This window comes from Meleagris gallopavo, chromosome 10, assembly GCF_905368555.1.
Source record: "Meleagris gallopavo chromosome 10, MGAL_WU_HG_1.1, whole genome shotgun sequence".
Taxonomy (NCBI): domain Eukaryota; kingdom Metazoa; phylum Chordata; class Aves; order Galliformes; family Phasianidae; genus Meleagris; species Meleagris gallopavo.
In genome coordinates this window covers 378,683-390,138 of record NC_139413.1, presented here as the reverse complement: position 1 = coordinate 390,138, position 11,456 = coordinate 378,683, and the positions used below count along the sequence as shown (strand labels likewise).

Sequence of the window (11,456 nt, the reverse complement as noted above, 5' to 3'; positions counted from 1 at the left end):
AAAAAGAGATATTTCCGTGTAAAATCAGGTATTGGTGGGAGAAAAAGGGGTATTTTCGGTTAAAGACAGGTATTGGGAGAAAAAGGGGTGTTTTCGGTTTAGAACTGATATTTGTAGGAGAAAAAGGGTTATTTTTGTGTAGAAAAACAAGTATTTGTCGGAGAAAAAGGGGTATTTTCGGTTAAAAACAGGTATTGGTGGGAGTGAAAGGGGTATTTTTGTGTACACATTCGTATTTCTGGTTGAAAAAGGGGTATTTTCGGTTAAAAACAGGTATTTCTGGGAGAAAAAAGGGGAATTTTCAGTTAAAAACAGGTATTGGTGGGAGAAAAAGGGTATTTTCTTGTAAAAACAGGTATTTCTGGGTGAAATACTGAGTATTTTTGGTTAAAAACAGGTATGGGTGGGAGAAAAAGGGGTATTGTTGGTTAAAAACAAGTATTTGTTTGACAAAAAGGGGTATTTTCGTGTAGAAACAGTTATTGTGGGAGAAAAAGGTATTTTTGGTTAAAAACAGGTATTGGTGGGAGAAAAAGGAGTATTTTTTGTGAAAACAGAACAGTTGTCTGACCAAATTTGTTCGTTAGCAAATATTTGAAAATTTGTGAGCTAATTCAGTTAGCAGATAGGGATGAGGCAAGATGAACAAATTCAATGTAATCTGGGTTATTTACAAGGTTTATATACAAGGGCAAATTCCTTGCAGCAGAAAAGAAAATGGAGGTGACAGTCCACTTGTCATCAAATGTTTTCGCAGCCATTGTCTCTTTCTGATCAGCTCTTTGTTATGTCAAATTTATCCCCAGGTGATGAATGATCTATGCAGATCTCATGCTTTTCTGGTACATCGATATCCTGTCTGCTGTGGTTTGTTGCTGAGGCCCCTGTAGTCCCACCAGCATGTGTTTTTGATGTTTGCTTCTTCAAATTCAGGCACTCGTTGTACCAGAGCACTCTGCATTTTCTTTCTGGATCAGAGGACTCCTTATTCATTAGCCGGCCTTCAGCAAAAAGCTAGGATAGTCTTTTTTCTTCTGTGCTATTTGGGAATTCATTTTCTCCTAACTTTTCCATCCTTACATTTTAGATCTGTATTTCAAATGTTGGAGGCATCCTGTGCCCAATAGTTGTGAAGATTGTTAGGAGAGTAACTTCGATTTTGCTTGGAGACTCCAAGCATGTATCACATTCTTCTTTAAAACATTATTCGCATCTGACTTTCAGTGCCTGCTGCCAGTTCCCTGCAGCCAGCGAGCTGGGCCTTGCTGTCACCACGGGCCAGAAGCTGCCTACATAGCCCATTTCTTTGCATGCTTCCCAGGCGTTCCCCACACAGGGCTGCCTGCAGCACAGCCTGCTCAGCCCCTTTGACTTCCAGGGGCCCCAGCATGTCGCATCCACAGTGCAATGCCATCAGCAGCACACACACTTTTACAAGTCATGCTTCAGAGAGACTCAGCTCATGCCACTGAATGTCTTCTCTGAATGTCTTCTCTAGATGTAAGCTAGTCAGTAACATCAGCTGCATCGCATTGAATTTCAAGCCACTTTGCAGTTTTTCTTGATAGCTTGGCAGCCTACAGTGCTGCAGGTGCTGTGGGTGTTCTGAAGCAGTGCCTACTTCACTGTTCTGGGCAGCACAAGGTGCCCCTGCTTCCACTGCTGTGCAGAGCTGTGGCTGTCACTGTGACCCTGGGCAGAGGATTGCCAGCACTTAAGGCAATGGCTGTGTGTGGACATTGGGTTTCCTTCCTTCTGTGCTTAGCTTACTCTCATCAGTATCTTCCGTGTGCCTGCATCCTTCTGCCCCCTGGGGCTGCTGTAGGAACTTTTCTGCTCATAGATTCTTGTCATAGCCACAGTCTCCAGTCACTGAGCTGTGACCTGTAGCCCCCAGGTTTCTCCAGGGATCTGGCAGGAATGGAGATCCCCAGACACGCACTGCTCTTCTAGGTCTCTGCTCTGAACAATGAATGGCTCTGAACTTGCTTGTGTTCCTAATGCCTTTTTCATGTGACTGTTCAGAACTTCCCAGGTGAACCTGTGTTTATGTATGAGGTAAAAGGACATTTCTCCTTCTCTGCCTGCCTCTATATGTGAGTGGGCATTCTTTATTTTCCTTTCCAATGCTCAGTTCAGCAAGCAGGTGAAGCACCAGCTGCCTGGTGCTGAAGGTATTGGACTCAGTGATCCTTGAGCCATGCTTGCTGCTCCCAGGTATGCAGGAGTCAGTACAGAGCCCTTCCTATGGGCTGGGGATTGCAGCTGCTGCAGTGGGAAGTCATGGGGTGCATACTGGAGGTGTGAAGCAGGGCAGCCTCACATAATGCTGTGATCTGCTGCTGCTCTAGGACATTTCCTTCTTCAGCTTGAACCCAGAGCCAGGGCCCCACACTTGCTTTTCCCCTTCTGCTTCAGAAATTGCCTGGAAGGGAAGGGCAGATGAGGCCCCTGGTGGAGGCATCTCCTCACCTCACTTAGTGTGGCTGTGCAGGAGCTCAACTCACCGAGTGCAGCCAGAGGGCTGGCTCTGCGTAGGCATGCTGCTGGGTGTTCAGGCCTTGCAGTGTTATTGAACATGGCTGCAATGTGCCACACACCCACACTGGCACTGCCAGAACTGAATGCTACTGGAGGCACGGGGTGCCAGAGCCCCTCTGTGCCCTGAGAGCAGCCCGCTGTAAGTGCTGTGCTGCACGAGAGTGATGCTGGGCATTTTGCTCATTGGCCATCTGCTCAGTTTAGCACTGGCGCCTGAACTGTACTTGGCGTGTGGATGCTGGCTTTCCAGGCACAGCTACTCCCGTATGTACTGAGTATTGTTCCCTCCTGCTAACTTATGTTCCTGTAACCTGTGGTGCTATGAATTCTGCACTGAGCCATTGCTGCAAGCACTCAATACCTTTCACGCTCAGCCAGTGCAGGAAAGCAGCTGGCGGTGATTTTCCTACCTCCTGGACACCACCGTGTGACGCGTGGTGGGCTGTGCAGCCCGTTCTCCTTCTGGCACCTGGCCCAGGCTTCATCCCCTGGCTTTGCTTTGTGCCTTATTCTGCTGCCAGGACTGACAAGGAAGGAATTGCACAATTTTTCTTGCAAAGTGCTGCACCTCCACATGTAATTTCCTGTAGGTTTGTCTTAGTATCAGCTGGGATGGAATTGTTTTCTTTGAGTGCCTGGTATGATGCTGTGCTTTGGTTCTAGAAAACCAATGCTGGTAACACACCAATGTTTATAACTGTTGCTGAGCAGTACTGCACAGAGCCAAGGCCATTTGCAGCAAAGAGCCCAAGAAGATGGGAGGAAACGAAGTGAGGACAGTTGACTTACACTGGCCAAAGGGATATTCCATGCCATGTGACATCGTGTGGAAGGGATTTTGAAGGGGGTGCAACTTCATCTCTCTTCCACTGCTCAAGGACTAGCTGGGCATCGGATGGAGGGTGGTGAACAATTGCTTGTGCATTACTTGTTACATACATTCATATATATTTATTATCATAACTATTATCCTTTTCCTTTTCTCCGTCTTAGTTGATAGTTTCATCTCAACTCTCGAGTTCTACTTTGTTTTTTCTTCTGATTCTCTCCCCCATCCCACTGGAAGGGGGCAGTGAGTGAACAGCTGCGTGGTGCTCAGCCACCTGCCAGCTTAAACACCAGCAGTCATGTCTTGATGCCCAGTGTGGAACTCAAAGGGTTTTGTGATAACAGCAGATCTGACCAGACTGTGTTAACTAACACAGGATGTTGTGGTAGTTTGATACTTGCTGGTCACATTGTCAATTTCTTTCCCTATTTGTGGAACTCTCTGAGATTTTTCTCGTGGATCTCTATTGTGTGGCACCTTGCTTGGAGCTTATTTTCCCTGCTGTGTTGTTTGTCATCTCTGGGGGTTGGATTAAGGTTTTTATTTTGCTCTGCTGTTGGCCTTGTATTATATCATGATAAAACCGGCAGCTGAGAAACTGCTGTTTTGTGTGTATTCACCATTGCAGTCATCTTTGGGCTATGGAAACCATATTTTTGACAAAAATAATAATTGCACTCTTTGCTTTCTCTCCTTGGGGAGCCTGGCTGTGAAGGAGATAAAAGAGGACACTTTCAGCTGTTCCTCAGCCTCCCTTTCACTTTTTTCTTTATAAATTGCATTTATTTTTCAATTCAAGGTTCCAAAGAATATATTGGCCTTTTCTGAAAACTGTCACTTGTATGAATTATTTGTACAGATAACAAAATGATGTTAACTCATCCTTGGTTTCCAGGATTGCCTCACTTGTTGCAATGGAAACTGAACAAAAAATAGTTAAGGGAAAACTGGTAGGGCTTTCAGAAGGGGTTGTTACTAGTAGGAAAGCATAAACTCAGAATTCCATTGAGGAGCAGCACTTTGTCACTGAAAATGTAGTTGCATGCTGGTGATAACCCTGAGTGCCGGGTAGAAGGAAGATGGCTGAAGCCTGTGGTAATTAATGAAATGAGTCTTGGGCTAAATTGCAACCAAACCATAAAACACATGAAATCGAATCTATACTTCAACCTCCCGTGGCATTTGCAACAGGAGAACTTTTGTTGACTTTTTTTTCCTGACATTGTTTGAAAAACTGCAAAAGTTTCAGTTAAAACTGTGATTCCCAGTGGGTTCCAATCTCAGTGTTCTTTGCTGATTTTTTTAAGCAGCTCCCAGTGCACTGCAGCTCTATCTTTTGCTTTCTCCACTGGTGCTAAAGGTAAGTGCCTTACATATAGGAAATAATATATTTTCAAAGGTAAAACAGGCAGCACCTCAAAGGCAATGGGAACCTTTATTTTGATTATTTCCAATGTACTGGCAATGTACTTTTTATGAAAATTTAACTGCAAAACACTCTTGAGATACTGCATAGAAAATAAACATAGAAAAAACATATATACACTTCCATAAAAATAGAATACATCTTGGCAAAATTACTTGTGTACAGTATACTGACATTATTGAAGCAAACTTACTATGTATTTTGGAAGAAATTTTTTGAAAAAAAATTTTTTTGAAAAAAAAAATATATATATTTTAACTGATTTGGAAGTACTGAAATGGACATGGTTTTGAGCTAAACAAATGGCTATACCAGGATGTCAGTTTAAAAAAAAAAAAAAAAAAAAAAAAGTTATAGAATACCTGCTTATAAAGTAGAAGAAGCCATGTTGTTTGCTTTTTCTTCCAAACTCCACTGACATCCCTAAAATTGCACAGAGAACAAATGTACCAGTTCCAAATTCTATGGTAGATTCTTTAGCTGAAGAGAAACCACTAATATCGTGTGTCAGCACTGGCACCATTATAGTGGTATTTTTTTGTGACATAATATATATACAGTCCTAATTCTATCAGGTATTTGATACAAAAAATTCTAATACATCTAAAATTGTAACACATTTAGCAACCTTTAAGATACACAGAACACTTGAAACTAGTATTTCTTCTCGTTAGCATTTCTTCACTTGCTTTTAACTGAGGCTGCTCCCTGCATACTGCTTTTGACTGTACATTCATCAGCTCATACTTTATTTTGTTCGGCTGTGAAAAATGACTGCTCTGGTGTAATAAATACAGGAAGTAGTAGCAGATCCTCAAAGGCATGGATTTTCATCTAGAATTGGAATAACGGAGCTGTATGAGTAGCCTCAGGGAAGGAAAAACAAAAGAGCATATCACCATTTTCAAGTTACATGGTTCAAAACTGTAGGCAGACAGTAGGATCCGTCTGAAGTGGTAATACCCATCAGCATGTATGAATGTGATTAAAATACTGTGATTACTCTCAAGTAGCTTGTGTGTTTAATAAGGATAGGCTGACACTGCTATATAAACAATGAAAGTTGTCTGATACTCGATATTTCCATCAACACCATAGGACAAGGCTCTGATTCTCATGCGGTAAGTCTTCGGCTCTTGCAGCGGTCTGGTGCTGAACACAACTCCTTTCAAGTTCTCATCTCGCAGGGCAAACGGGATTGTTGGCTCCTCATCTGCCATTAAGAAAGTTGTCCTCGGATGCATGACCTGATCTTGTGTAAAGGCAACCAGCCGGATTAAGTCCTGACCAGCAGCTATGCCAAAGGGGAGGGAGACAAATTTGTATTCCAAGGCATAGGTACTCAAGGCACACTCCAAATCGTTGGCTGGGCAGTTTTTGAGACAGAACCTGGGAAAAAACAGAGCATGTTAAGTTCCGTCCCCATACTTGCTATATGGGCTGAAGTTGTTCCCTATTTATCATGCTGCAGTATGCAGATTTGGGCTTTCCAAAAGAGCTAATCCAGTGCAGTCTTTATTGATCCTTTACAGAAGTAAGCTGGAGAACAGATGTAAAATTACCCCCCACAGCTAAGAAAGGAATAATGCTGAATCAGCAGAAAGGATCAAAGCCTGCTGGGGCTCATTCAGAAATAAGCCATTCTGGAGCTATTTCCATTTGAATTAATACAAAGATTCTACCTAGACCCACCAGACCGACCCATTTTTGTTCGTTGTGAAGGAAGCACAAAAAAAGGCTGCTCTCTGTAAACCAATTATAGTCTTCCATTTTAATGCTCTACTTTTTTTGCAAGAATAAGCGTAACCGATATCATTTAAACTTAGATAAAGTTCCTTCTTATGACTAAAGGCTAAGCATGTGAGCTTGGAGTGTGTGGGAAAACAAGACCTAAAGGGCTGAAAAATCAGCAGACCCAGAAAGAGGCTCCCGCTGGTAGTTTGGTGGGCAAGGTGTCTCTATGCACTGGTAGCTCCCTCTCATGTTGAAGCACATCTGGCTTGCTCCACAGTCAGTGTCGTGTTCGAGGCATTCATCAATGTCTGGGGGAAAGAAAACAGGTACATGATCAGTAGCTGGTTCTGGGTGGAATTTAAGAGAGATAAGAAGTGGCTGGATCAGCAAAGTGAGTAGATGGCAGAGGGAGTGCGGGTGCCTCTACACAGATGAGAACAGAATCCTTCAGAGCCCTGCCTTTCTCTGGAGGCAATGAAGCTACTAGTTGCAGTGACTTGCATTTGTTGGCTTGAGTATGTCATTTCTGTGTAGGACGGTGTATTGTGCTAGCTGCCCTATAACCACTACACAACATCAAATATAGTTGTCTTTTCAACAGAGGTTAATTAGTTGAGGTTTTTGGTACATCAAAAGTCTAACAGTATTTATTTATTTTTTTACCAGAACAGATAGAGTTGGTTTTGACTACAGAGCTGTTGTGTATTTGTGTGGAGTTCAAGGTGCTTGTGAGGAAACATCAGAGAATAATAAGTTGCAGTTGTCTAATTTGCTGATGTTTTGTTAACTGTTGAAATGTAAAATACAAAAACATGACATATTGAACACTGTATCTCAGAAAGGAAATTCAGCAAGTGCTTAATACAAACATCAAATATGATTTGTAACTCATTTGCTTACAAATACATTTGTGCACTCTCAAAGAGATTTCTGTACCTTGGCAGGTTTTGCCGTTGGGCATAAGATGATAACCAGAGGGACAAGCACACTGGTAACTTCCCAGGGTGTTCCTGCACTCGTGCTGGCATGTATCTCTGGCTTCACATTCATCAATGTCTGTCAGAAAGAAACATGAAAACATAAATAACAGGATTGCTGATGTTCTATCTGTGTACAAAAGCATGTGGGAAGAGGTGGTGGAACTCAAGGGGATCTTTTTTTTTTGCTTTTGGTAACGCACTTGAATGTCTAAAACTAGCAAACCTTTCCTAACTTACCTGATTCTGTTGCCTGTGGCTTTTATAGAATTAAAAGCTTTGCCTGTTTTGTTGGCAGCCTTAATAGGTTCTCCCTCTGATATGGAGCTCTGGCAACAAGGGGATGAGTGAGCTGCACAAACCCACAAAGGACACAGTGCTACAGTCTTGCCCCAGGATGCTGAGCTGCCTGATAATTACATTTTAAGTAACATGCTTGGGAAGAGCCCGGATCTGTTCTCACTTCAGAAGAGGCCCTCAATCAGGGAATTGCTCTTACAGTTCATCCCTCATAGGGCAAAGCTTTTTTCTTTCCAAACTGATCACTCTCATGCCAAAATAAGCTCACTATTCACAAAAACCATTCATAAATGCTCTTTAAATGCTCTTTTGACCTTTTTTTTTAATTTAAATCTCCCTCTCAAACACATAAATAGCAGATCGCTTTTTAAAATTTTCAAAGCAGACTAACATGATTCAGATAGAGATCACATCTAATCATTACTTCTTTTGAAATGTCTGTCTACTTCAGGAGAGCAGCAGAACTCTTCTGCGAGTTACTGCCATGTGCAAGCATTAAGGCTTGCATAACTGAAATAGAGTAAATAAGGTCTTTGCTTCTTCCTTCTCTGTCAGATTTATAAGGGTTGCACTCAATAAAAACGCAAAAAGAAAAGAGAAACAGATGTGACTAAAGAAATTTTCAGTGTGTTATCAAGTCGTTATGGTTCTCTACTCAAAAATCTTTCTTGGAAGTAAAAGCATTCTGCGGATATCTTTTTCACATTAAACAGTAAATTTTAAATCTACGTTTTTATTCCAATGAAGGAGAGTTACAGCAGTGCTCACTAACTCGAACTGGAAGCTGGGCTGTGGACCATAGGTTTTTGGCAGTAGTGGCTGCAGTCCAAGTTCTTTCAAGTAACAGCTATACCCATAACATGCTGTACTCGTAAGCGTACTGGAAAGTCATTACAATGTAAATACAAGATTAATCTGATCTCTGCCTATCTGTAATTATTATTTATAAAAGTACATTCACATTTTTCAACATTGTATATTGCTGTATAATTATAGGAATAGCTCCAGTGGCTAGAACCTAGCTTCAACTCACTGTTTTATCTGGGAAGCACACTGCACTTCTCTATGATGGCATACATGTCAGATTTAGGCACTTATCTGTAACACCATAAACTGCTGTTAAACATGCTAGAAAAAGTTCTCCTAAGACCTAAACTGTGCTACACTTAGTCTTGAACTCAACAGTATTATCAAAAAATAGTTGAGTAATTTTATTTATCTGTTTTTAAGATACAGCATGAGTTACGGTGGAAAAAAGATTTTTCTTGAACTTAATTTCTGAACATTTAGTGCAGAGCAGTTAATGAACAGTGCAGGATATTATTCCTTTTACCTTTCAAGAGGAGCTGAATTAGCATTCCAGTATTGGTGAAAAACCTCAAAGATGCTCACAGAGCAAGGAGTAAGCGAGCTCAGTGAACGAGAGGTTCCCTACACCTTTGTTTCCTGTTGGTCTTACGAGTACATTCTGAAGCTTTACATCTCTTAAATAAATAAATAAAAGCTGGGGCAGAATGAGCCTGTTACCGAAACTGCTCCATCCTCCTCACCATGCACACAGAAACAGCACTGCTCTTGCTGACTAGATAAACTCCTGGTCTGTTTACATACAATCTGTCTCTACTGCTCAGTGAATTGCATTATGACTGGCTCTATCCCCTAGTTGCTTCTGCTTGTACAGATGGCAGTTGCTAACCTCAGTGCTGTCTCAGTACGTTCAATTCTACACTCTTTATTCTAAGCCTTTCTGATCCAGACTACTACTGCAACAAATGGGAGCCTGACATGAGTAGCATCCCCAAGGTGGAGAGCCCTACTGGTGCTTTTTAAGTGAGAGAAAATTTGCACAGGTGAGCTACTATCATCAGGATAAAGAGAACAGGATAAGCAGCACAATTAAAACATGAGGTTACGGGAGGAGGTTTGAAAACATTTTTGCTACAACCTGCCCAAGAAATAAAGACATGCATAACTTGCTGAGTACTTAACATGGTAATATGAAATAACAGAGCACCACAAACCTAACAGATATGAAAAGGCAGCCTAAAGAATAAGGACTAAAGCAAGAGAATTGCATAGACATGACTGACATTTACCTACACATCTGTCATTTTTTGCCTCATAGCCTTCAGGACAAGTTTCTCTAATGTTCCTTTTAGTTCTGGAGACAGGTATTCTGCTGTTCCTATACTCTGAGAAGGAGCTGTAGAGGTTTGAGGAGTGCCTGTAATACTGTTGAGGTTGATAGTTGTCTCTCATAGGGGAGAATTGAGCATAGTTATAGACATTGTAATAGGCACCAGAATGTGGCAATCTCTCCAATCCAGCACAAGATTTCCCATCACCTAATAAATGTTGTCCAGGTGGACAGATACACTTGAAGCTGCCGGGGGTGTTGGTGCACCAAAATGCACAGGGCTTAGGCACTTGTTCACATTCATTAATGTCTGCTCATGTGCCATGATCCAGAGCAACAAACCATGTGGGAAGGAAAAAAACAAGATAAAACAACACATGACAATATGTGTGTGTGTGTGTATATATATATATATATATATATACATACATAATATCTCAGTCTGTGGAACAAAAGTGAGATCCTGAAGGCAGTAAAATACAAAGAACACAAATGCCAAGCAGGCAGGTTTTCTATCCTGTCCATGAACACACCTTTATTCTACCTATACAGCTACCTGTGACATAAAACAGTTCACACAGGACATAAAAATCCAATGAGGGCCTTGCCTTATGTGCTCTGAAAGTAAGATGTAACTGGAGGGAAAGATCAGTTCCCTCGCTTCTGCAGCAGCAGAGCTGTGTGACATCCTGACTGCTGCTGACTGCAGAGAGAAATACCCATTGGTACCAGAGATGCACTCTGAGAAGCAAGTGACCCCTGGGCCCCAAGTTGCTCAGTGTTTAAATATTAAGAGTTTGAAAGTATTACAAAACTACTTTTGTTCTTAGGCTGAGTGGGAGAAGCTGTTGGACTCTTTTTCAAAGGAGGACACTTAACACAAGGCTGTCCTGAGAAGCACAAAGCTCCCAGGTAATTCAGACTGGGACTGAGAAGCCCCAGATGCACTGCTGGGGTTGTGGTCCTGCTGGGCAAACTGCAGGGCTGTCTGGGGAGCAGCTGGCTGTGTGCTAACTGCCACGCTGCTGCTGCTCCTTCCAGCTCTGAGTCTGGAGACTTAGCAGAATGTACTCAGGTACTTACGAATTTCATACCATTCAAAAACAGAGTTATTTCTCTATCACATATTACTGGAAATTGCCTATTTCTAAATTATTGGTGTAGAAACATTATTAAACTAGCATTATCATTTCATATGCTCTCTGAACATATTTTGAGCACTGCTTGTAAACCATACACTAACAGTATTTTAAAAGCAATGCTGTTTAGAAACATAGGAGGATATTAGAATGCATTTTTATTAAGTGTTTATTTTTTGTTTATTGTTTATTTATATTTTTTTTGTAATATTAACAACTAAATGCTTTGAGAATCAGAAATTCAGGGTAACCACTGCAGAGCATTGCAGTATTATCCAACATCATAAACACATAACTGGAACATCACATATCTGTTACACTATCAGTGGTGTAATAGTCAAGTAAAGAAAAAAGCTTCATTTTCAATACGGCA

The 11,456-nt window shown here is 41.5% G+C and overlaps 1 protein-coding gene across 8 annotated transcripts in view; it reads right to left on the bottom strand.

Moving 5' to 3' along the window:
* Positions 1-4,786: 4,786 nt before the first annotated feature.
* Positions 4,787-11,456, bottom strand: part of HMCN1 (hemicentin 1) — a 182,579-nt gene continuing 175,909 nt past the window's right edge. For 7 of the 8 annotated variants that reach the window (XM_085232385.1, XM_085232387.1, XM_031554941.2 and 4 more), the window contains 4 exons: positions 9,904-10,254; positions 7,467-7,586; positions 6,712-6,838; positions 4,787-6,185 (listed from right to left, as the gene is read on the bottom strand). In XM_085232385.1, coding sequence (XP_085088511.1) covers positions 5,819-6,185; positions 6,712-6,838; positions 7,467-7,586; positions 9,904-10,254 — 965 coding nt within the window. In that variant the 3' untranslated portion in view covers positions 4,787-5,818. The remainder of the gene's footprint in view (positions 6,186-6,711; positions 6,839-7,466; positions 7,587-9,903; positions 10,255-11,456) is intronic. The other variant, XM_085232386.1, reaches the window with a different exon arrangement.